General features: G+C 39.6%; 3 protein-coding genes across 5 annotated transcripts in view; 1 reads left to right on the top strand and 2 right to left on the bottom strand.

Moving 5' to 3' along the window:
* Nucleotides 1–420: 420 nt before the first annotated feature.
* LOC143369941 (uncharacterized) lies at nt 421–2,089 on the bottom strand. The gene is made up of 4 exons (XM_076814455.1): nt 1,734–2,089; nt 1,340–1,456; nt 1,022–1,272; nt 421–917 (listed from the first exon to the last, which is right to left on the bottom strand). The coding sequence occupies exons 1-4, from the start codon at nt 1,836–1,838 to the stop codon at nt 503–505; spliced, it is 888 nt and encodes a 295-aa protein (XP_076670570.1). The 5' UTR covers nt 1,839–2,089; the 3' UTR covers nt 421–502.
* Nucleotides 2,090–3,030: 941 nt separating this feature from the next.
* Nucleotides 3,031–6,386, top strand: Vps52 (vacuolar protein sorting 52). The gene is made up of 9 exons (XM_076814544.1): nt 3,031–3,505; nt 3,617–3,792; nt 3,855–4,239; nt 4,312–4,494; nt 4,597–4,722; nt 4,804–4,988; nt 5,063–5,147; nt 5,212–5,415; nt 5,569–6,386. Exons 1-9 carry the CDS (start codon nt 3,272–3,274, stop codon nt 5,992–5,994), a joined length of 2,004 nt encoding a protein of 667 aa, XP_076670659.1. The 5' UTR covers nt 3,031–3,271; the 3' UTR covers nt 5,995–6,386.
* The window catches only part of LOC143369978 (uncharacterized), a 32,229-nt gene continuing 11,818 nt past the window's right edge, over nt 6,311–26,721 (bottom strand). Inside the window, exons 2-8 of one of the 3 annotated variants that reach the window (XM_076814535.1) lie at nt 14,013–15,703; nt 12,967–13,517; nt 11,098–11,213; nt 10,238–10,375; nt 8,745–8,949; nt 8,227–8,451; nt 6,311–7,193 (exon numbers count right to left, since the gene is read on the bottom strand). In XM_076814535.1, the coding sequence (XP_076670650.1) occupies nt 7,105–7,193; nt 8,227–8,451; nt 8,745–8,949; nt 10,238–10,375; nt 11,098–11,213; nt 12,967–13,517; nt 14,013–15,703 (3,015 nt within the window). In that variant the 3' untranslated portion in view covers nt 6,311–7,104. Of the gene's footprint in view, nt 7,194–8,226; nt 8,452–8,744; nt 8,950–9,244; nt 9,342–10,237; nt 10,376–11,097; nt 11,214–12,966; nt 13,518–14,012; nt 15,704–26,721 lie in introns of those variants that run through there. The other 2 variants (XM_076814536.1, XM_076814537.1) reach the window with 2 other exon arrangements.

Here is a 26,721-nt window from a genome sequence, read left to right as displayed (position 1 = left end):
AATTCCTATAGGATATATATATATATTGTACTCGTTCAAAATGCAGGGTAGTAGAACTAGAAAATAATAGCTTGAATTCCAGCGATTAAGTGTGATGAAAAGCTCTTACTTTCAAGTGGAATTTAGCGATCCGCAGTAAATCGACGATTTGGATCGTAAAATCTGTGGGTCAAATTAAACAGTAAATAATTTCTTTAATCAGAATCAGAATCTATTGTTTTATCAATTTCGAATTACCTTAGTTTTAAAATTATTAATAGTATTAAATAATTTAAGGTAAAAAATCCGTAGGTCCGTAGATAAATATCGAATTCAGGTTGGGGTCCCCCCTTCAATTTGAAAGAGTAAATGAGAAAAGATGGCATAAAAAGGTTGCTCTTTATTTATAAGAATAATAAGACATGATTGGAATCTTACGTGTTATTACTTATGGAAAATTTATTTCATGTTTCTGTTGTTTTTACAATGCATTTATTACATGGTTATTCGTATTCAACTGTGTTTATTCTTTCCTGGTGATTAATACCCACCTAAGTGGTGAAATTCTTTTCCAATCGAGATGTTTAAATAATGTTTCAGACGTTACATTCCCGTTGACGATGAACAGAGTTGGGGAAATTCCTTGCTCCCCAAGATTCTTTGCTAGCGCATTTATAACAACCTTCGCGTAACCCTTCCTCTTATGTTCCTCCAAAGTTTGTAGCATTCCTATCCCATGGAAGTCGTTGTGTATAGCCCAAGAAACTAGGCAGTCATCTTTCTTTAAATATAATCCTAATCCTCCATTCATTTCTACCATTGTTCCTATATATCTCGTGGATAATTCAGGATGCTCCACTTCTTTGTGTGGCCATTCAAAATGTATTTTAGCCACATCCGAGTTTTCCAAAGATTTTATGTAGCATTCATTTGGTACACTGAGAAGAAATAAAACACACCAATTGTATCAATCGTATGAAATAATGTTGATATAAAAATGATAAAAATTTCAAACAAATATAAAAACAAATAAAAATAGTACCAAATTTCGACATTTGCACATTCTTCTGCAGTTTTAAAATAAAAGTTAGCTAGTACGCTTATACTTGTTTCCACAATTTGTACGCTTTTAAGGAATTCTACTGCAGAGAATACAGTAGGTACGATAGACTCGTGGATAGCACCTAAATATATCCGACGACTCCAATCTATAACTTTAGTTTCTGTTAGCGCTTTATACAAAGTTTCATCGTTCGGCTCCGATGTGAATATTATCGCTAAATACAAAGAGGACTGGACAGATTGTAAATTAGTAATATAATTATTATATATTTATATGTTACGCGCACAAAATACTCACATTACATATCCCAATAAAAGTACCTTGCTCGATATTCCCATATGGAGAATAGATTTCAATGGCAATGTTGGGATTTTTTTCCCGCCACTTTATGGCATTCTCAATCCAGTAATAATACTATAAATAAAACACTTTCATGTTTCATTCATTAGTAATATTTTCGTATTTTGCAATGATAAAGGAGCTAATCAAAAGCATTGCTATACTTTCTTTTTAAACATGGAAAACAGACTGGAAGAAACTTTGTTTCACCAAACAGAGCATTTTTCTTCTGAGAAATTTAGATATACATAGATATTTACATTTTTATTTAAAGGCAATTTTGAAATATAAGTCCAAAAGTTTTTTAAACAACACGATACGTTATTTAAAATTATTTTAAATTTAAACTTACATAAGCAAAATTTGGCCAATTATATTTCGTTTTGTTTTGAAGAAGGTGCCATTTCTTAAAACATACAGGCTGTAGAATATCCGTAGCAGGAGTTTTTCCTGACATTTTCACTATAAAGCGTTTAAGCACAATGCCTGTGCTCTATGAATTAAACCATTGTATGACTTTATTGTGTTGTTATCACTCAGTACATTGACTTTGAGCGTGGATATTATTGATATATAACAGTCTGCCAGCTGCTGTCAGTATATATAGAAGATAAATTGATGAAGCTATATATAACGAGAAAGATTTCACAAGGAAGTTTGGTTGTAGGAAAGAGTTTTAAAGCCGGGAATCCATCTAGAAGCTAAGCTATGCTATACTATGCCATGCTACGTTTTAAAAAAATTAACTTCATTACATTCTTATGGAACCGTTTCCATCAAAAGCTAAGCTAAAACATAGCAGAGTATAGCTCAGGCTTGGGAAAAGTGATCTTTTCCGCCGAGTTTCAGAAGCAACGCCCTTTTTCTCCCGCCGCGCGCCTTAGCCCCCGCGGCGACCAAAGTTTGGAGGGTGGTCAGTGAGAAGCGGAAATTACAGGAATGATCAAACTATTTCGCGGAGGGGGAATAACCAATCAACGCCAAGGTGGGAAACGAACGGCGCCACCGTCAAGCCAAACCAAGCCAGGCCAATCAGCGTAGTCGCGGAATCGGATGTCAACGCTGGTTGGCTGCGGCCTTATTTGCCTTGGCTAGCTTGGATTAGCGGTGATGACGCCGTGCGTAAACCAATCAACATTATTATTTAAAACTTGCAACATTTATGAACATAAATAAAAGTAAACAATACTTTACTGGTCACGCATTATCGAAATTGATCGTAGACGATTAAAAATCGGTCGCTATGTGGAATGAAAAGTACGGGCTTTACCGATCTCGTTTCACAGTGGAAGCTTTCCACTATGAACGGTATTCTTAGTCGCTACTTATTCTTAAGCAAGTGCTTAAGCATGCGGTATCCTCTACTAACCTAGTAGCTAGTAAAGGATGCCGAATGCTTAAGCGTTTGCTTTAGAATAAAGCAATATATACGAAAAATGTTTTATAGGTTTGTGCGTCCCGGCCCCACCACGGAATCGCGACGTAGTATCCGCCAGCGCCACTAGAGGTCTAATCTTCCTAGTTATTTTCATTCCAGATATACCTACGACATTTATGACACATTTACGACATTTATGACATTTACGACATTTAAGTCACGTGTCGTGTATAAAATAAAAAATTCGTGTATTTACCCACCACTGCTGCCAAGCCTCAGGTTCCCTAGATCAGATCAGATAGAGCATCTAAAATTTTTAATGAAAATCGATGTGCGGAGCAGTTTGGAGTAAATGCTGTCAATGACAGTTGATGACAGTCGTGACAGCTGCAAGTGTTGGAACGTGAATCGCGTGTACGATGTGACAAGAAATAGTGTTTGCTACTGTATAATATATGTAAATTTAAGTAATTGAATTTATTTTAAGAAAGTAAACGAAACAAGTTCGTAACATGTCAGGTGAAATTGATATCTTCGATGATAACGAGGTACAACTACCTCAAAACCTCGGAGACGATGTTGTTCAGGAGGTTCTAAAGACTGGTACAGATTTGCGCCAATATTCCAGACAAATCGAGAAAGAATTGAAGGAAGTCGAAAATAAGTCTATTCAGGATTACATTAAAGAGAGCGAGAATATAGCGAGCCTTCACAACCAAATCGCTGACTGCGATAATATCTTAGAGGTTAGACTTCGGTGTTCTGTGGAATATCAGAATTCAATTATTCTCTCGTGGCTGATCGTAATGCAGTATATGTATTTTAAAAAAGTGACTTAGGAGCATATTCTGTTGCAGAAAATGGAATCGATGTTGATGAGTTTCCAGTTAGATTTAGGGAGTATAAGCTCGGAAATACTTTACCTCCAACGTAAATCTGTAGCGATGAGCCAACAACTGTTGAATAGGCAATTAATTAGAGGTCCCCTTAGCCAATTTATCGAAGATATGACTGTATCCGAAGCTCTTATCGCGTAAGAATTAAATTTCTATTTAACCCTTAGTAACTTGATGCATACTTTACTAATACTTATAGAGGCATCATGGATTGTCCGGTAACAGAGAAAGAATTTCTGACGCAACTACAAACGCTAAATCACAAAATAAACTTCGTAAAAGAGCAAACTTTTAAAGAAGCAAAGTCGTGCTTAGATGTGAAGGATATACTAGAGAAATTGAAAGTGAAAGCGATGGCTAAAATCAGAACGTATCTTCTGGAGCAGATTTATAAGTTTAGAAAGCCAATGACCAATTATCAAGTGCCCCAGAATAATATGTTGAAGTATAAGTTCTTCTTCGAGTTCATTTTAGCGAACGAGCGAAATGTAGCCGAAGAAATTTGTGGAGAGTACGTCAGCACGATGAGTAAAATATATTACTCTTATTTTAAATCGTACTCCTCGAGATTGATGAAATTGCAGGTAACGTAAGAATAATTTAGAAACTCGTGAGAATGGCCTTGGATATTATTTAAAGCTTCTCAAATTCTATAGTTCGAGGAAGGAGCTACTAAAGATGATTTAATGGGAGTCGAAGATAATGTGGGAAGAGGGATTTTTCATAAAACCACGTTAAAGCACAGGGGTACTGTGTTTTCTATAGGCAATAGAGGGGATGTTTTAGCGTCCCAGTTGGAAGCACCTATCATTGTGCCTCATACAGCGTCTAAAACAAGGGTGAGCGCAACAGTTATTGTGAAAATAGAGAATAAAATGTAATATAAATTCCTTTTATTATATAAAATACAAATTTAATTGTACGCACTTTCGTTTCCACAGTACCATTATGAAGCTCTCTTCAGAAGCGAACAGTACGCTCTTGTAGATAATGCTTGTCGCGAATATTTATTTTTAACTGAATTTTTTAAAGTACGCGGTATACAAGCAATGGATATTTTTAATCAGGTAAGATAGAACAACATTCTTCTATGTAATTTTAATGGAGAGAGTAGAAAGAACGGCCGTAAATATGTGTATCTTTTACAGGTAATGGGAAAGACGTTGAATTTGATGGTGAAAAACCTGCAATCTTTTGTGGACGATTGCTATGACACGATTGCTTTATTCCTTTGTTTACATTTAGTCATGCGTTATCAGCTGACTTGTCATAAAAGGGCGGTACCAGCTTTAGATAAATACTGGGACACTTTGAACACAGTAATTTGGCCCAGGTGTGTACATCGATACAAGGGCAATGTTAATAGTTTAATAATCACTTCGACAATTTAATATATGCGCGTTTCAGGTTCGAATGTGTCTTCCAATTGAATATTCAAAGTATAAAGGACTGCGACCCGTTGAAACTTAGTAAAGAAACTGGACCGCATTACGTAAGTTGAGAATAATAAATCTGAAAGAATGTTGTAAGACGTAAATTGTAATATTCATCTGCAGATCACACGAAGATATGCTGAATTCAGCGCTGCAATGGTCAGTGTAGTCGAAGGATTCCCTTGCGAAGGAGCAACGCAATTGTTAGCAGAGCTGAGAGAAGCTGTCCAGTGCTTCTTATTAAGAATGGCAACGATATTCCCTAATAGAATCGAGCAATTGGTTTTCCTCATCAATAATTATGATTTAGTTCTTGGAGTACTAATGGTAAGAAAGTAAATTAGAATTATTATAAAAGAGTTCGTTTCATGAAGAACTTTTATAAATTTCATATGGTCTTCTCGATTTATTACGAGAAGTCGGTTATTACAGAAGCTAATGATATATTTCATATTTTCTAATAGAAAGATCTTTTTTCAGGAACGAACACGAGATAATTCAAAGGAAGCTGAAAGCTTTCGAGATCAATTGAATGCCCGTTCCGCGGAATATGTCGAAGAAGTTTTAAGCCCATATTTCGGTGGCATAATACAGTTAGTGAAGGAGTCAGAGGTTTTAATCGAGAAAGGTCAAACAGATGATTTGAAAAGGCAAGAGGGGAAAGCGTTAGCTCTTGTGCAATCTTTTACGAATAATTGGAAACGGGCATTAGAAGAAATTAATCGGGAAGTATTAAAATCCTTCCCTAGTCTGGTGCTCGGCACAGCATTGGTGCAACGTTCAATGACACAATTGGTGCAATATTACCACAGACTTCATAAAATTCTACCGCCAAATGCACGAGCACAGCTAACCAATATACATCACATAATGGTGGAAATTAAGAAATACAAGGCGAACTATTAGAACTTTATCCTAAAAGGTATATGCAAAGCACTATACTGATAGTAAAGAATTGATAAATTTAATTTCTAATCGTCATTACTACGAAAATAAAATTTTAATTATAAATTATCCGTCGAGATGAATTGTAGATAATTTTTTTAAGAAAGCATTATATTAAATGATGTCTCTTTTTCCATACAAAGTTCTATTAGATGGCATAGGGAAACTCACGTTTTGTGGGTATTAATTAAGTGATTTGCGATCTGAAGAGTAGGTAGGCCACACCTGGTGTTGGACACATCGCAGATGTTCCTTGTTAGCGAAGTAGCGAAGGTAATGCCAAACAATAATAATTTATGAAAAACATACTGTACATTTATTTATAAAATAATACACGCTACAATAATACTATATAGCCATGGTATTACGTTACCATCCTATACAATAGTAATTATACTTCTTTGCACCTGCGTGCCTGTAACACATGAGCGGGCAACATACACCTATGTTATATAAATTAGTGTTTCTATGTATCCAGCTCAAAGAAGGTCCCATTAGCTTTTCCTCGTATAAATTTCGCAACATCTATGGCAAATCGTCTTGATTTATTAATTGAGGAGGTCACCATAGTCGCAGAGATTTTTCTGTATCTATTTTCAAACATCATAGAGTTCAGTCACCATTTGAAAATTTCTAATATCATGTGAAACACACAATTTTGCAGAATCCTTGAGGATTATAAGGTAATAACTTATTACAATTAACGAATCAATGATTCACTTCGTAATGTATATACATACGCACGAGAATGTCTTTTTGCTTTTAAAAGAAGGCGTTTACAAATTTATTTATACAATTTATCTATCCGTAAGAGACATTCGCGCTTGAGAAAGTTTCCAATTTTTTGCAATCTAGTGTAACTTGGACTGAAAATAATTTTGTAATTATCGTCGTAACCACGGTTCTGTTTTAGTCGTGAATGTAAATTTAGGGAAGCTATTTTATATTAAAGATATATTAAACGTCGCAGAGAATCGCAACGCGCTAATTATTATCGTTGGTCTGCGACTGGGGTATTTGTTCGTCGGAGAACGTAATTTTTCAAAACATGATCTAACGGCTGTTGCACGTTTATAGTATACCGTCAATTGCGTGTAAAACCCCATTTGTTGCTGGTATATTATGCGTTACGACATGCGCCTCGTTCACTCGTACTCGACCTGGAACACGATAGGAAATATTTTACGTTTTTGCGTTGCAAAACCTTTTTCTACGATCTCGTAACAATTACTAGGAAAGATTGAAAAGGAAGTATGAAAAAGAGGGGGGCAAAATTTGAATATAATTCAAAGTATACTCTCGAATAAATTCCAATTCATTTAAAAAACGAGACAATTCCCTCCAAATGTTCTTTTTTTACTTGGAATATTATTTTCTATATCTACTAATATTTTAACTGGAATTTTGTGCAATTGTAAGATAATTATATATAATTATTACAGTGACTACAATAGAATGCGTTCATTTATATATATTAAGATGTTTAGTAAACCACAAAGGTTTGCAAAAAAAAAAAACGGGGATCATGGTATCGAATGTTGCGCGATTTGACGCGGAGTGACAAGAAAGGGAGCGTTAATTACAACGGGGGGGAAAGCACTGCTTAACGAGCAAATAGGTCATTAGGACGTTGATTTTTCAAGACTCGCGTGTTAATTGGCAGTTCTTGCGAAAAGGAAATTGTTTCAACTTCTCCCCCGCTCGTAAACTTTCCAAACGCATACTATGTATCTTTCACTTAACGAATTTGTTAATTTGTTCGTCTGCTTGTTAATGTATGCTGATCGTGATAATTTTATATTCCTCACAAAATGGTTAAACTCAAATTAAATATGAAATGATTACATTTCTACACGTAACTTCTTCGCCTCGATTACTTTCAATTTTACACAAATTTTCGCCCCTAAAATTATTTAGTTCAGAATTTATTTCTGTTAAAAAAAAGAGAACAGAATGTAATAGACGAACCTAAGTTCAATAAAAATTCTGTATTACTTTTCACGAGTTCTATTAACCAGTCAAGTCTTTGCCTGCGCTTCTAAAACACCCTGCACGAGAATCAGTGGATTCGATATTCAGATCCGAAGAGAATGATTTCTAAATGATACTGTTAGCTATCGTTCTCTCTTTTTTTGATGAATTAAAATCATAAGGAATATAAAGAATTACTAGTCTTTGCCGCGAAGTACTCACCGCCGTTTTTGTGAATATGGACTGGCGACTGAGGACGTAGGGTGTCCTTCTGCAGATAATACCTCATCCCCGACGTGTAGAGGCTCGACGGCAAAACGTGCCTCGAAATGATCGTTTTCGCAGCTTCGGGCCCGTCCTCTTCGGTCCAAATTGACGCTCCGTCTTTCGAGGTTGCTGCATCGAAAGCGGAGTCCGTTGGGGCAAAGACGGTGAAAGTTTTAGGCCCTGGAAACGTAATTACTTTAATTACCTTTGCTGCTAAATAGCACAGCTGCGTTTAGTTGCGTTCTTGCGTTGTTATTTTATTAAGTGACAAAGAAGACTTGTCACACACACACACGCACCTTGGCTTCTTTTCACTACATGTTTATATCAATTACAACATTAGAAATGTACTCAAATAGCTTAATTCCGAAGAAATACGCGCTTTATGATTATTCTATTATTGCTTTATGTGTATTACTTTTAATTTAATGTTGGAAGATTCTTAGGATTAAATAGTGTCTCCTCAATTTTACCTGCTAGAGTATCTTGCAGGCCGGAGATGTAAAGCATTTTTAAGAAAGTGGTGAACCTTCTCTCGCGGTCAGCTTGCAATGTTTGCACCAAATCGCCAACCGGAAGCGGGAACATCACCTTGTCTACTGCATGGGCGATACCTTGTGGGATCTCGATGTCGCGTTTATTTGGCGCAACTTTTGCTCCATTTATCGTGGTCACCTGCTTGTGGGGATGAAGAACAATACATACATCAGTGCCTCTTATCACAATTTATATAAAAATACACTCGATTCTTATTAATATATTTAACTCCTATTTCAATTTTAAATTCCAAACTAATTTTATCGAGCAAAGAGAACAAGCGGATGAACCGGGGGTGGATTTGTGTATAAGCTAATTGGGCCTGCAGTCTAGGGCGGCAAATTTTGGAAAATGTTTAAACACAGGGGCTTGAGAAAACTTTAAAAGCTCATATATGAGTAGCCATATCGAATTAATTTTTAAATTGCCTCGACCCTTCAATTAAAATATTTGTTGATCTTTCGCGGAAGCGGGGCGGCAGACGCTTCTCAGCCTAGGGGCGCCAAATCTCATAATCCGCATTTGAATAATATCTGAAAAATAAATATTCAAGGAACACCGGTTGAAAAATGCCACCGAAGCTACCCCAACGTCGAATCTTCTCATCACCTTCGAAGTTTGCTCCGTTTTGGTGCACAAGGAAAAGTAAACGATGGTTTCCTCGAGAACGTACGATATCATGCATTATTTACAAGTGAATGGAATGTTTCTATCGCGGTCTAGAAGGCCAATAAACTGGATCAACAAGAAACAACTTGTCGATAAATATGTTCGACGCACAGCGTCGGTGACTCATCGATCCTAAAACGCGGATTGATGAATTGAAGGAAATAGTTGGAGAGGTCAGTGCGCTGGTTAATAGCACAGTTCGACAGCCATCTGGACTTGTGACATGCAATAGCCGTTTCTTATAGGCTTTCGTGCCCTGAAAACGAATCCGCAAACCGTTTGTCGCCATCACCCTCAGTTTTTGAGAAATTCGATTTTGAAAAAATAACTGCAAATTTTCAACTTTGAACACCTTTTCTGTCGAAACGGTAATACTTATTCGGTTGCTCCTTGCGTCAAATTATTCTACGAACCCTCCCGAATACAACGATATAAGTTATTATTGCATTATGAACATTTACATATGTTTTAACATCGATCAAAGGGAAAAGGACACCCGAAATGCACCCATTTTTGAAGATATCTTTCAATTTATTTCCAAAACTAAGGGTCTAGGAGAAAATCTGACTACTCCACGTGATGCAGCAGAATTTCTCAAAAACTGAGGGTGATGGCGACAAGCGGTTTGCGGATTCGTTTTCAGGGCACGAAAACCTATAAGAAACGGCTATTGAATGTTAGAAGTCCGAAAAAAGTTAAGCTTTGTCGAACAGTGTAATGGAATGAATAGTCGTCGGGCCTTTGTGCAACAAGAGCATACCTTTATGTCGTTCCACTCGTGGTCATGCATCGGGTATTCGTTTACTCTTAGCTGAGTCCCAGCTAAGCTAACGCCAGTCATTTCGTCTTGCAGGGAATCGATTCTAAAGGATCCTGGTATCACGTGGTGCAGGAGAAGCTGTGTAACAAAAACACACGACGTTACTAATTATGTGGAATTATCTATTAACTCTTCGCTTTGATATGGGACTTCGTTTTAGACGAACTCTCTTGATATCAAGCTTTGCTTTCGAGGAAACTTTTTCGTATGATTCAACGTTCGTTTTCGAGAAAAATGCCCCTGAATATTTGTCAAATACGCCTGCTGCCCTCCACTCAACCATGTCTGGGCTCGTCAGATATTACTCTAAATTTCGATTGCTTTTAATTCTTTCAGAAGAAAATTACAGGTCTCTTTGGAAATGTATTAAAAGCAAATTACTTGATGAATCTTTTTGAAACTTTCGGCACTTTTTATTGGATAGCCACTCGCATATAGTTCCTAAAACTTTTTGGTTTTTTCATTTCAGAAGAACTGTTTCGTCGAAAAACTGTCTGATTGGAGCGCAAACTTACTGACCCCCTGCAGCTTATAAATCTGCTTTAAATAAATTTCAGAAAAGATATTCGTACAGCTTAAAGATCTAATAAAAGATTTCAAGAAAAATTCAAGTAGCTTGCTTTCGATAAATTTCTAAAGATACCTTTGTTTCTGGGGCCGTTACCCTGTTGTCCCCCCTTAACTGTAGACTCGTGGAGACTGTTTCCCTTCGCAGTAAGAACAGCAGTGAATTAATTGAAAGACTATTTAGCTGAACTAACGAAACGGCGATTGGCAAAGAGATAATCCTTTTTACATACCCCGCTAAGAAGCCTTGGGTTATCTCTGAATTTCTGTTCAGCTTTTTCGGGACCGCCCAGTTGCACCAGTAGTGTTCGAAACGCTTTGTCAGTCGGGACGAATATTGTGTACGGACCTGTAACGGGCAGATTACAACCTGCTTATTGTCTACCAATTATAATACTCCGTTGAGAGACGGAGGTGCAACAAAGTACAAAACGAGTCTGATAATTACACTTGGGTTAATATAATTATAGCTCGTTGAAGCGTGGCGTGTCTGTATTTAAATGTTTACTTTCAAATCTATTTGTGGACATTGTGTCGCGTCGAAACTTTCACTGATGCACTTCCTAATTTATTTCCCACGTGTTTTTGTACGAGGATTTCTCTTCGATTGGAATTCCCCTCCCCCCGACGACAGTGGACACTTCGGTTCTGCCTCGATGCAGCGAGACTATTTGTCGCGTGAGTTACATTAATTTTGTCAGGACGCGTTGACGAAACTTTGCAAATTTATTGCAGGACTCTAACCAACTATTTATTTGGTATTTTAGATTAGAAGCAGTGGAAAGCATTCAATCGCCACCAATTATCACATTTCCTGCCAAAACTTATGAACGCCAGTGAAATCACTGAAAAATTGTTTATTAAAATAGCTCGAAACGTAGTCGAAAGTCGCTCATCGTCGAAGGGTCAGGGTATACTATCGTGAATTAACGCATAATTATCGCATTTGCCGCCACAGCCTGGGCCACCGATGGTACGCGTGAACGGAAACTCGCGCGATTAGGCCCTAAGTGCGGAAAGTGTTAAATGAGCAGTAACGTTGGACGAAGAGGACGCATAAAAGAGTAAGAAGAATTATTGCAATTAGAACCAGTGCACGTTTCTCAATCGGGATGGTAATTACTGTCCGGCCAATCCCCGTCAGACGGCGTTAGACGCGAAGGGGCACCGTTACGCTTCTTTGACTTTTAATCGACGGAAGTGGAGGATTTTTCCGCTCAGCTAACGCGTTGGTAATTAGAGTTGCACGATCTTCGCTCCTGTATTTCTTTAACGATAGCTGCAGTCATGCAGTTGCACGCGTTACACAGTAACGGCATTTCAAAAGCGAGCTGGACATCGTTGCTGCGTTTAAACGTTGCGAAACGTGTGCACATGCAGCTAAGTAGATTGTGCAAGAAGGCGAGAAGTTCGCTCATAAGCATATGAAATGTCCCATTTTTCTCATTACAAGAAATATAAACATTTTTCATTTAAATGGATAGATAAAGAATGGAAATTTAGATTTCTGGCAGGACTATAAAAAGTGGTGAGAAACCACTTGCGTTGTCCCCGATAGACTTGAATTAATTGTCGCTAGGTTACCGACTGATTCGTAAATTAAAGAAGGCACTACAATGCCCCATCGAGTCGCTGAGTTATATAGGTCAATTACGGTAACACTCGAAGTATCGCCCATCGATGATTATAAGGCGCAACTAGGTCGCCTTTGTAATTCAAAGATTCGAGTAACGCGAACTGGGCATCATTGTTCTTAGCAAGAGGCAAACGTGTCGAAACCTTCAGCTATCCGTGAGAACATTTTTTCCAGCGACTGTTGCGTTGCTAAAAGCCGCTTGCGAACGAACTGTGTAAATTTTGACAGGTAGAATTCCTTAGCCCTTGATTACCCACACAATCAAATTAGAAATCAATATCCAATTATTACAGATAATCCCTTTGGATCCACGCGCTCGGTCGGTACACGCAGCCGCGTGCGGGAACCGCCTATAGGCGTGCAGCGAGCATAGCTAACATATACGTCTGAAGGAATTCCGCACGTGGTATACCATCGGAATTTTAGTCCCATCATAAAAGCTGGTAAGGTTCAGCGTGATACTTACCAGTTTCGTTCAACACGTTATCGAGGCCCGACTGCCTCAAATACTTGGCCATCGCGAACAGCCCTTCCCTCCTCAGCAACGCGGTCAGAGTTTCCTGGACCAGGCTCTTTGTGGACGGTAATTCTGTTTGGGGGGAGATGGTGGACCTCTCGAAGCTCTCCTGGTATATGATATTCTCGTTATGTAAGGTGGTGGCTGGCCTAGCAGTCGTAGAAATCGTCCTGAGCGCCGGGGAAGCCTCGCTGGCTGGGTTGAAGTGAACATAAGGATTGGTCGAGTGATGCGAGAAAGTGGTCGGCACCGGCGCAGGTGTTGTTGTGATGATCTCGTTGACCGGGGCCATGGTTGGGATGAAGTGGCTCCTGTTCACGGCTGGGTATTTCGTAGTCACGCGAGCGTCCTGTTCCAGCGTGGCCAACTTGGGGGTGGTGACAGTGCCCAAGGAGTTGAACACGTGGCCGGAGACACTTGACGCCGACGACAAGTACTTGTCGGTCGTGGAGACCGAGTTCGGGGAGATCGTGACGTGGGAGAAGTATTCTGTGGGTTTGCTGCGAATGGACAGAGTACGTTACGCCGAATGCATGCTTGGATCGCTCCACAGAATGCTTTAGGCAGTATGTCTGAGAGTAGTCTTTACAGAGGGCCGGGATGAGCTGGGTAAGACAATTGGGGAGGGTGGTTCCTTGGGCAAAAATAAATAGCAGATGGGGAATAACTTTTTCTGGGTGATCGTCTTGAATATCGACTTGTTTCCCCTTCAAATATCGTGCTGAGCACTGCACATAGGAAATATGTATTTCTGTTTTCGTGACCGATCCCATTTTTGAGGGGTGAAAGTATATCCCAGGAGGAATACATGTTATGCAGCAGGCGTTGGGAGGAACTGGGGATACAGAGGAAGCTGAACGATCAGAGTATCTCACTAAAGTATTTACCCTGCAAAGCTTTTCCCTTCGACGAGATCTACCAAGAATTTTTTATTCCCCAGCTCTGACTACCCTTTTCCCAGACACTGTCTATTTTCGATTTATCATTAAGCATACCTCTCGGTGTATCTCGACGAAATGGTGGCCCTGACAGTGGTCGGTCGAAAGGTGGTGGGGCTTTGCGACGAGATCGATGTGCTCTGTCTGGTTACAATTAAATTAGGATCAAGGCTGGACCCAACAGTCTGAAGCGTAGCAGGGGTAGTTGGGCTCGAAGATCTGGGTGGTAATTTCAGTTCCCCTTTCTTAATCTTCTCCACGATGGAGTCCACGTCGGTCCCTTCTTTATCCGCGTTTCCCTTGACCCCTTGGACTTTGTAGCTACCATCTGGTTGCTCCTCCAACACGACGAACGTCACCTTCTTAGCTGGTAGGCTTTGAATCGGTGTTTTACCAATCTCTTCCAGCTTCCCGTCGCTCTTCTGTCTGATAATCTCGAAGTCCGCGCCAGGGGGTAGCACACCCTTCGTCAGTTCCTCGAAGATGGCTTTTGGAGGTTTGATGGTAGTCGTGGAAGTAGCGAGCGTCGAAGTGGACGTGGATAGACTGGAACTATCCGTGGGCACAATGGAGGACAGGCCACTTGGAGCGTCGATGAACTGAATCTTCTTCCCATTCGGAAGGACGATATCTCTTGTGCTGACGTTTCTAACATCGTCGTCGACAGACTGAGCTAAAGCCAGCTTGAGCTGCTTCAGCAGAACATCCCTTTCGGAGCCCAGGGAGGCTGATCTGTTTTTGGTGCTGGAGCCTTTCTCCGTTGGTGGCTTCTCAGTCTGGTATATGACCTTGATCTGGGGCTTAGGTTTCCCTTGTCGAATGAACTGATTCTCCTGATCCTGAATCAGGCTCAAGAGGTTCTCCGGGATGCTGGAGGTGACTGTTACCTTCTCGTGGTAGCTTTTGGAAGATGCGGTGGTGGCGATGGAGGGCTTGCTCGTAGTCGTCGCTGCAATCGTGCTTGGAATAGGCGTGGTCGTGGAATACTTCTTCTGATGAGTGGCGATTGCTTTGAGGAACAGCTCTGTTTCCGATGGGGTGATCTTCCGTGCCGTGGGCAGCGACACGAGAACGGGGGGAGAAGCGGTGCTAACAGAGACCGTGCTAGCAGAAGTGAGGGGAACAGGCGCGGGGGTTGTCGACGTGAGCTTCTGGAGCTGTTGGAGCCTGAGGTTCTCCTGCTGCCTCCTCAGCTCCTGTTGCTCCAGCAACAGCTGTTGCCTCTGCTTCTGCACCAGCTCCAACTCCCGCTGCTTCTCCAAGTACTCCTGCAGCTGCAGCGTCTGTCGATCGCTGAACAGAGGTTGCGAGAGGTCTTGCTGAAGATTTTGGAACTGGCTGCCGGGGTTCTGATACTGGCCGGCGTACTGTTGCTGGAACTGCTGCTTGGGCGACTGCGCCGGGAACTGGGTCTGAACGTTCCCGAGGTAATTGGAGTTGCCCAGCTGCTGGGCTATCTTCTGCTGTTGCTGTTGGATTAGCTGCTGCACCTGCTGCTGCTGTTGCAGCAGCTGCTGGATCTGTTGCTGCTTGGCGCGATCTACTTTGTACTTTGCCAGAGCGGGGTACGAGCCGTCCGTTTGCTGCTTCGAGCTGGCTTGCTCGTAATTCGCGATGGGGGATCCGCGCGAGTTGGGGGAATCCTGCTGAGGCCTTCGGTAACGTTGCTGATGCTGCTGGACGTCGCTCAGTATCTGGGCCTGCTGGGAGGCCGAGAGACGAGGCCGTGGATCGTGGGGTGGCCGACCCTGGACAAGTGTTTACGTAATTATGGTATGGAATCGCTTGATCAAGCTGTATTTACATATGTAATAACGGAAAAAAGGGAAAGTCCCCCGCCCCTCTAATTTTGATATAAGTAACTTCGATACTAGGCTTTATTTATATTAGTACAGTCGAACCTCGATAATTCGAACCTCGATATCTCGAACCTCGATAACTCGAACCTCGATAACTCGACCATCGATAATTCGAACCTCGACAAGTCGAACCTCGATAACTCGACCCTCTATAACTCGAACTTCGATAACCCGAACCTCGATAACTCGAACCTCGATAACTCGAACCTCGATAACTCGAACCTCGATAATTCGAACCTCGATAACTCGAACCTCGATAACTCGAAAATTTTCTTCATTCCCTTTCGCTCCGCTGTAAACACTTCTATAACTCGAACTATATTTTACATGTTAAATTATGTAGTTCACCTCTACAACTCGAATTTAGAAGAACTCCGACCTCTACAAGTCGAAGTTTACTTCTACATATGTATTACGAAATTTCGTAGAAAGATTTCAAAATATTGAGGAAAATGTTTTCTCTGCATTATTCACGATTGAAAATGCTATTGATTTACAATACACTCAAAGACTAGCACAAAGCAAAATCACAAATTTTTTGAATATGTAATAGAGAGTAATATTTCAAGCATAAAATGATATATATATATGTAGTACATAAGTTGTGGTATACTTGATTATAGGTATACAATAAACAATTGATCGTTAAAACTTGAATTTGTCTTGCTCTACAGCTTCACAAGTCGAAAAATTAACAGTCGTGCAAAGCCTCTATAAGCCGAATTTTCGTTTGTTGAGCCTCTCTTACTTGAAAACCCGATAAGCCGAAACCTCTATAATTCGAAGAATTTTTTCCCTTCCCTAGAGATTCGAGTAATCGAGGCTCGACTGTATCACTATAATTCAATTTGAAATTCAAGTATTAGTAAATATGAAAGAATTGCAACATAATCCAACAAGTATGGGTGAATTAGAAAGTAATGGTACCGAGGTGCCTTATCGGCAAAACTGAGCCGCGATGTCAGAAGAAGACACCCGTTCAGCTGTCTTTGACGAGTGATAAATAGTGAAAGAGCGAGTTTAATTTAATTGCGATAGGGGCAAAATATAAATCACGCGTCCAATAGTCGATAGTTACAGATTGGGGTAATTGCCGCAAGAAAATCGAGTGCTTCGGTTGCCATCAGAAATTAACGATTGGCTGTGCCCGAGAAGGAAAGAGAGCCCGAGGCAATTAAGATCGTCGTAATTAACCGAGGCATTGTTCTCTTTTCCCGCCACAGCGCGAGCTCGCCGAGGCTGTGAGACAATCTCCCCGGCTTTGAGAAAGTACAACTCGTCGTGGTTTTCATTTCGCAGCGGCTTCGCGTAATAACTCGTTCGACGGTCTCGAATTTAAATGTAAAATATCTTCCACTGTCCGCAGCCAGCGCCATTAATCCGAACCCATTTTTTTTCTTCCGTTTAAATCTCATTGGAATCTCACTTTCACGTTGGTAATAATATCCGCAACAAAAAGCTGCACTGAAATCGCAATGCGATGGATTATGTAGATAAAGATTGCAGCAGATTCATTAGCATGTATTACGAATTAATGAATCTGCACTGGCTTTGCTCGTTTTGCCTCATCTCGTTTTATAAAGGGGCGTTAAACGGCGGACACGAGTCGCTGGCTTTGAAAGGAAACGTTTTGCGGATACAGTCAACTATAGAAGTGTCAACTGTATCGCAGTTTAGACTACTGCCGCTGGTCGTGTCCGCCTGCAAGTAAATAATTAACGCGCCACGTCGTTTCACTCTCTCTGGTAATAATGACCGTAAACACGTGCACGGTAAGTGCAACTTAAGCACAATCAGTCGTATGGTGCCTGGAGAAAGATAAGCAAGGCGGGCGAAGAAAATTGTGGCATTTTTCAGACTCTGTTAGTTCGTACAGTAGTTTATCATAACTATTGGTCAGGCACATTGGGTCATATAGTGCCAGTTAGTGTTCCTGATTTCTCGATATCTCTTGTTTCTCGAGAATTCAGAAATCAGATCATACTTCTCGAGGATTCTCGAGAAATTGAAAGAAATATTACAAAATTTATATTTTTCGAATAACGTTCATAATATTTATCAAAAACACAAGGAACCTTTAACTAATTGTTCATTCCTGTCTAATTTGCACAAACCTTGTATAAATGAAAAAAAAACAGATATTAAATATAATTGATATGTTTATTTATTTAATACAAAATTTGTGCAAAGCGAAACATTACTTTTTTATTTGAAAATGGTTATTCATCTGTTTTTTTTGTGATAAAATCTGTAGCTGTGAAAAACTTTCTTTCGTTTTGAGTGGATGTTGACTTAATCCTATGTAGCATATCCAAAAGTTATGGTAAATTGGGTGTCATTCCAGTGGACTGAAAAATATGAAATTCCTTTATTAAAGTCCAGAATTTATCGTCTTCTTGGTTGATACTAATTTCTTGGAGGCTCTCTGCGATTGCTATCTCTAATTGTTTTCTTAATGGTAATTCTTCATTTTGAGGGCCCGTAAATTTTCCAGTATTTTCAGGAGAATTATGGTTGCTGTTATACTTTCCGAAAAGTCTAGCTACTTAAAAATTGTTTTGGCGCTATATACATATCTGTCGCGGATATTAAATGACAAACGCGTGTTTTGAATCTTTTTGAAGAGATTCTTCATTAACTATGCAACAATTTTATAAGGGATACAATAGTTTTGTCTCTCCTTTTCGATATTTCTCCTTTAATAGCCACAAGAAACTCATTACTTAATTCAGTAGGTATACCATTTTTCTAAATTGTTAAATAAGAATTTAATAGCACTTTCACCAGTCAATAATGTCGAATCTTCTCTACTGGGATTTTCTATTGTAATTCATATAGGTTCTAATGCTACTAATAACTACCTAACTAAAAATTCAATCCCGAATTATTATAAATGAGATTTATAATAATTTTCGTAGACTTAAGTTTCTCCAGAAAAATAGTATTTCTTGAGAAATAAGAAATAAGCATTTATAAAATTCTCGAGAAGGAACACTAGCGCCAGTGTCTCCGTCACATTGACAGACGTCTAGTGCATTAGGATAATTCCAGCATCAAGGGGTTAAGCCACCCCTGAGGTTTGAAAGAATAGTTTATTTTTTGCTTAAATCGTTAATTTATAGAAGTATGATTTTGGCAATTGGGTATACCATAACTAGAAAAGCAAAAATATTTCTGCGCTCTTCGATACACGCATAATAAAATCCTGTAAACAGATTTTTTATAAAGCAATTTATTTACCCGCAATAAATGGTCAAAGTTAGCTGTGATTTTAGGGCTTCAGGGGTGGCTCGACCCTTTTACTGCTGACAAAGAGTCATCGATTAAAATTAGATTGTCTGCATCCAATTTTTCTACATCCACCGCTCTCTACGATGGGTGAAAATGGACCCCGTATTCGCCACGCGGGAATTAGCAAGAATAATGCAACGCGAAAGTCCCCGGTATGTTTGGACACGTGCAATTTAATGCCATCAAGCTACAGAAATATTATCACTTATTGTTTCGTCAGAAGCGACCAGGAAATGGAAACCGAAAGGGGGTAAGCGTTGACTCGGGGCGCAGTAATTCCTCAGGTCGCATTCCACGACATAATTAAGCCACGTGTAACGATTGCAGCTCGCCAGATCGGTGGCCGCAGTTTTCCCACAGCTGACGCGAAAAACTCGCCGTTTATTCTAGGCGCGGCATCCTATCTCTCTCCATTTAACGATCGGCGATACGCGCAAGAACGTATCCCGCGTCCAGACAGATTCCATGAGCTGGACGGTGGATTTCCTTCGTCTGACAAGGCCTTAAGGTACACTCTCGCTGCTCCTCGGCTCATTTTATTCTCCCTATCATTTTATTCCGCCTCCGATCGCCGGATCTTCCCCTCAGGATACTCCGAGGACGTCAATACCAACGCTTCCGACGATCTCCCCCAAATATAACGAGCAACAGGCAATTAACAATTAATTAATTATCTTTTAACAATTACCACTCGCGCGGGCAGTGAATTCTCCGAAAATAAGTGCGAGGCGAGTTGCCAAAATGCGCGGGGGGAAACGTAGGAAGAATAAAACGAGCCGAGGCGAGGCGCAGTGAGAGGCTACCTTTAAGCGGTCGTGCCGTTGGCGTCGACTCATGACAAGCGGGTGTAACAGATCGCTGGAACGATAAAGCCGAGTGGCCAACACTCGATGAACGTTACGTTGCGTGTGATCAGGAACGAGAAAGTCTTGGGTAGAATTGCAGGGAAGAAGCGAAGGGAAAATACGAATACGCTTGGCGGAACGTGACGTAAGGGAAATTGTTGGATGGTAAAAAGAATGTCTAGTTACTGTAACAAGCTTTGTCTTCAATGGGCATTTCATGGGAGACGCTTCTGTGACGTAAGCATGGTGCTTTGGGTATGTCTGGTTTAAGTAGGACCTGGAAGTTTAAAGAACGTAGAAAAGGTCTGGGTTAGGTCAATGTAGGCCCTGCATCTGTTAGACTAAAGTTAAAGCACTAATTTCAATTTTTAAAACACCTATTCCTAACTATTGAAAAACAAGGCGGCCATGTAAGCCAGCATCAAAGGACACGATAAGTCGGTGGATACGTGCCTCTCTGGTTAACTGTAGTATTGGGAAAGAATACGCGCCTCATAGCATTCGCCATGCAGCAACTTCGCTAGCTTGGAAAAAGGAGGTTGATATTAAAATAATCAGAAACCCAGCAGGATGGTCAGAGACGTCGAAAGTCTTCGATAGTTTTTACAATAGACCAATAATTAGTAATAAGGCGTCGTTTGCGAAGGCAGTATTAAATAATTAGTTCCTACTTGTCAGTGGAGGGTGTTTACAATTTGTTACAAGTTTCTTGTATTAAATAGTATCTCACGTACAGCTCTGAACATCTACATTGTGATCTCGAGAACGAGACACGCAGCATAATTGGGAGATCGAACGAGCCCAATAGCATCCCTTAGAAATGTTTACCAATATCATTCCGTATTTATATTTTGTAAATTATTCTTCTGCTCTTCGCGTTCCAACTACAGCACGCGAAACTGTAAATTCAATTGAACTTTATCCAAATGTTCTGTATTTAATAAGCGCAGGATCAAGTCGATGTAATTTCCAGCGGAGAGGCTTAACGCGACAAGACCTTAGCGAGTTGCTCTGATCGCTCGAAAACTGTGCGGACTTTCCAATTTTACTTGCAAACAAGCTCTTCCGCATGTTACGCCTTTTTTTCTGTGGTAACGAATTCTTATATATCCGCGCGCAGCATGCGGCCATCGCGCCACCCTTATTATACCTGCTGTTGCATAATTGACCAACCTGCACGATCAAACGCGTGCATTCACTGTTCCCGTTATATAACGGGTGCTCCTTCACTTTTACGCTCGCAAAGCAGAGTATCGAGTTCCTGGCATTCAGCTGGACAGATGAATTTTGCCACCTTTCGCTTCCTTTCCATTTCGCAGGATACTTCTGCGAAAGCATTACGGCCACGCTCAATGGAATCCGTTCGATGGTGTTTCGCTCGGTCCTGAACTCCTTTCTTGTCGACGTTACAACCCTTTTCCCTTTTAGACGTCCAGGTGTATGAAGGAAAGAGTTTTTTTTGGGGGGGGTGAGGGGAGAGTTACAAATTTTAAATGCAACAGATTGGGGGAGAAGAAATTTAAACGGAGTTCTTTGGGTACCATTCGTTTGTTTTTAAAATGAGACATTGAGGGAACGAGAAATTTTACCAGATGTTGGATTTTGTAATCTACTAATTCTGGTAAATGCGGAGTTTCGAATCTTAAGACCGTCCCACGTATTTGACGCAATCGCGAATTTATCATTCGAAGCACTGTGGCTGTTATCGTCCCTTGTACTTACAGTTCAAGTGTTTTTCTAATTCTCTTATGGAATCAGGGTGTGGTTGTGTGTTTTAATACCATCACAGCGATTAATTTACCATACTTACGTTTTAGGGAGACTTTACTTTTTCAGTACTAAACATATTTGCACACCTGCCATTTCTATACCTTTTACCTTACTTTTTTCATTGCGCGTTTACGATAATTGAGCTGTTTTTTTTTAAGTGCTATAAGTCCACTTTTGGAAAGAAATGAGTTAATGGTAGTTTTAGTGAGACATAAATATCCTCTTGTTATTTATAATCATATTATCAATGGAGCACGATTTTCACCTATTTACCACGAATACTTCACTATGCTAAGTGTGAAGGAGGAATAAGTTTAAAATTTAAAACAGTTTTTCTATTTTTAATTATCTTAACGAAGTAATTTACTTTTTACACTTGTTTATTTATATTTTCTTTTTCAATATAACTGAAATTAATTCTTAATAAACTTGATTATTCGTGTACCTACTTACATGTCTTCCTTTTGATCATTACTTTTTACATTGAAACATCCATTTCAGTAAATCCAAAGTTTATAAAAATATGGACTTAAACCTGACTCTTGTTTTGAAAACTCGTTTATTTTTTTTAACAATATTAACAATTATTATTGCATAATAAAATTGAACAAGTTTATAGTGTTAAAAACATCATCCAAATTGATTAACGTTTGCCAATATTTTTAAATTAATTCAAACGCGAACCCTTAAATATCTCGATACACGAAAAAATGGACTTATATCGCTTTAAAAAGTAACGGCTCAATTTCTAAATATTTCCAAATTAATTTATCCATTAGATGAAGGATTCCAGTTCCATTTTCTCGCTCCTTGCGTCCGTTCGTACTTAATCTGTCGTTTCTCCGTCACTCAAGGCAAATGACTTTACGGTACTTAATTCCAGATTCGATCTTTCATAGTTGAATATAATGTCGATTTCTATCCACCTTTAAGTCGACTAATGAACTTAAATTTCGACTGGCATTACCATCCCAAAATGAACTTGGGAACGCGCGCAAGTAACAAACCAACAAGGGGAGGACACCATGAGATAGACACCGATTTTTATGAGTTTTGGCACGCTGGATCTATGTCGAAAATAAGTAAATGGGTGTCCGAGCGTTTCTGCCAACGGGCCTTAATAATAAAGATATTTACATGTAAATTATTAAAAATTTCATAGTGGCCGTGGGGGTTTTAATGCCTGCTTTAATGCTTTTAATCCCTGGCGTCCCCGGGGGATTCCCTTCTGGAGGCGTCGGGGTGCCTTTTGTAGATGTCTCCACGTTAAAAAAAGAACTTTATAAATTTTGTTTATACATTACTTTTTTTATAAATTTATTTTTAACTTGGAAAAATCGTCAAAAAGCACCCCGACTCCTTCAGAGGGGAATCCCCCGGGGCGCCAGGGTAGTATGGAATTTTCACCCATTAAAACCCCACGACCACTATGAAATTTTTAATAATTTACGTGTAAATATCTTTATTATTAAGGCCCATTGACAGAAACGCGCGGACACCTATTTGTTTATTTTCGGCGTAGATCCAGCGTGCCAAGGCTCATCAAAATCGGTGTCTACCCCATGGTGTCCTACCCTTGTAAGTAGGATCGAGCAAAGTTCCGTGCTTTTCAATCAACTTCGTATCTAATTTCTGCCAACTAAATTGAAAACTACTGTGCCATCGAATCGATACTTTCTTTCATTGCAAATCCGTCGTACATTCTCTTGAGCAGACCTAATTAAGGTAGCGATGTAAAAGGAGAACTGGTCGATTGTATAAATAGCAGCGTTCCATTTCGGAGGATGAATTACATATAAACTATAAGCTCTATCCGATACACGTAATTCTGAAGAAAAACCAGTCGATCCGTGTTTCATCGTGGTACACATATAAGAATGTCGACGAACGCGTTGGAAAGTTGGGAATGCTCCTATTTCCAGGTGACCATTTCCGTCTGGAACACCCGTTTTCTTTTATAAAATTCATAATCCACCAATTATGCAGGATCGATGTTGCTTCGATGACACTAAGAGTAAGGAGGGTCTATTAAAGCGCAGAGAAAGTCGGCTATAATACTTTTAAACCGAACCATCTGTTCCTCTTCCCACGACTTTCGAAACCAACATTGCTTCCTGATTAATTTCGAACCGCTTCTCACGCGGTGGATCGGAGGGTTATAATCAAATTGTCACCGTGGTGTCATTTCTTTCAATTATTTGCCCGCGTAGGTTTAACGAGTGCCACGCGAAACTGGCGCGGGAGTTACAACTGTTATAAAGAGGGTAGTTGTGGGGATTCGTTTCATTAGTGGGCGTTCAGCTAGTTAGTATTCAGCTGTTGGTATTTTAAGTACTAGGAGAGTTTCTAGCTACTATTGATGGTACATAGTTACTATCCGTCTAAAATCGAGAGACTTTCGGATATGTGTGCATAACTTCCGGAAAACAATAGTTTCTTAACTGAAATTTTTTTTTTAAGTAGTTTACAATACTATGCAAAGATAGTAAAAAAACGGAAAATCTTCATCGAGCTGTTGACTTGTAAAAAAATCCACAAAATGTACACATTTACGAGGTTTCAAACGGGTATACCCCCTTAAGGATGTATCGGACCTATCTTCAAATTGGTACCAAACTAATGAAAATTTGTGAGATTGTTCTTTTTAATCTTCCTGATCTGCTCCGAAAATTTCATACGAATTCGCTAAACTGGCCACAGTCTAGCCAGATACATGGTTCCCCCAAAATCGACGACACAGTCGAGGCGTCTTTTTTCACAGCGCACATTACACCCCCTTATTTTGGGGCACGCAGGCATTAAAAAAATAGGGAAAAAATTTTGCTGTATTCCCAAAACACGTATTAATAAATAGAAAAATCTTCAATTTAGTAAACACATTCTTTTTGTGACAAAAAAAATGTTCTAAACAGCGGTACTTTATCAGGGCGTCACAGTGGGAGGACCCCTTAAACTCACTATAAGTCACTAACCCCTTTCTCCTAGCACCCCGTATATTACCAGGTCATTTCGAAAGCCTCCGTGGATATTTCTGTAAGCTTCATTACGAAAACAAACATGCAGAGAAATAAATTAAAATATTAATGTAATTTCCATGATTTTCAATAACTTCTTCCCACCGTGCAATGCTCTGCATACATAAACCTAGAGCGAACAAGAGGAGGCATCATTTAGCGCGTTGCAAGGTGCTTCCACCAGATACACAAAGGCTTTCGAAACGATCTGATATCTCTGGCGGCCGATATTACCGCGATGAAGCCAAGATGAAATCGCTACTCGCGAGGCACAACGGTATTTCTAAACGTTTCCAAATAGTGCGGAGGTAATCGGGGAATGTGAAGTGCCGTTGGCTCTCGGCAGTTAATTACGAATCGAGATGTAATGCCTCGCGGCGATGATCCCCGAGTCGAAAGTGTCTTCCCACTTTTATGCTTCATTTTTCATTTCTTTTTTTCTGTAGAAAGTATCCCGCCGGTTAATCGCCTTTACTTTCCACCGTACGCAAGATCGTTCGGTTATGGTGAAAGGACGACCTGCAACGTAAGCCTTCTCAACTAGATTCTTCTCCGTATCTCGCGTATTATGTGTTGCACCATAGGGTGTACAATGACTTTCGTAATTCGTTGGTTATCTTCCTCGGAGGGAAATGCGTGTAACGAGCGATATGGAAATGAAAATATGGCAACTATTATAATGCCACCGTAGGCGTAATATTCCATTTCCTAATTCAAACAAGTGTATGTTTATATGCTAACATAAACGTGCGCGAGGAATAATATCGATGAGGATAAGGAGAATTATTTATTATAAACTCCTCTTTAAGCCAAAGATAGCGGAATATCACTTCTACACTGCTGACCCCATAAACCGCGCCATGGAGGAGGTCAATCAGTGCCTTGAGGATATAGATTTGTTCTCTACTTCTCAAAATTCTTTTCGGAATCAATTGTTTCACCAACTCTTAGTATAATCTTTCAACCTCGCTGTAGCGTTTTATTGTTTTGTAGTTCGCGGATGGTTTTAATCTTACTTGTATTCACCTGTATATTATGTACTCTAAAGGGTTTTCCCGTATATAATAATAATAATAATAATAATAATAATAATAATAATAATAATAATAAATTTCAACGAAATTTCGCGATGGGAGATAAGTAATTAATGATGTAATAATGAGTGTATATGGGAGACAAGTAGAATTGAAATTCGTTGCAAAGATCATTCATCAACAACTAGCCATACAATACAAACTTGTACAACATCACACACCCACATATAAATACATACCACAGAGTGTATTAGAGAACGACAAGCACAAACTATATTGGAATAGAAGAATCACAACGGACAAAACCATACCGCATTATAAACCAGACATCACGATTATCCACAAACAAAATAAAATAACACAATTAATCGAAATATCCATACTCAACACGACAAACATACAAAAAAAAAGACAGGAGAGAAAATTGAGAAATACATCAACCTAGCTGAGGAAATTAAAGACACGTGGCATCAAGACAAAGTAGAAATAGTACCAATAATACTGTCAAGTACAGGAATCATACCGCACAACATTCACCAATACACCCGCGTGTTACAACTCCCTGCAAACATATACATACAGTTACAAAAGTTAATAATTATCGATACATGTACGATCGCCCGGAAATTCTTAAATGCACCGTAACTCAACAGATATAAAGAAAGCACGCTTGACCGAGGTTCGCGTGCTGTCTATGATCAACCAGACACAAGTCTGAGAAAAAAGAGGAATAATAATAATAACAATAATAATAATAATAATAATAACAATAATAATAATAATAATAATAAATTTCAACGAAATTTCGCGATCGATGTTTTGCACTACAATGCGAGTAGATGGGAGATAAGTAATTAATGATGTAATAATGAGTGTAGACGGAGGACAAGTAGAATTGAAATTCATCGCGTTCCCAATTTCTCTATAAAATCTTCTCAAGTGTTTTCAATTTA

This window comes from Andrena cerasifolii, chromosome 6 (genome assembly GCF_050908995.1).
Source record: "Andrena cerasifolii isolate SP2316 chromosome 6, iyAndCera1_principal, whole genome shotgun sequence".
In the NCBI taxonomy this organism is placed as follows: domain Eukaryota; kingdom Metazoa; phylum Arthropoda; class Insecta; order Hymenoptera; family Andrenidae; genus Andrena; species Andrena cerasifolii.
This window is presented reverse-complemented; position numbering and strand designations above follow the sequence as displayed.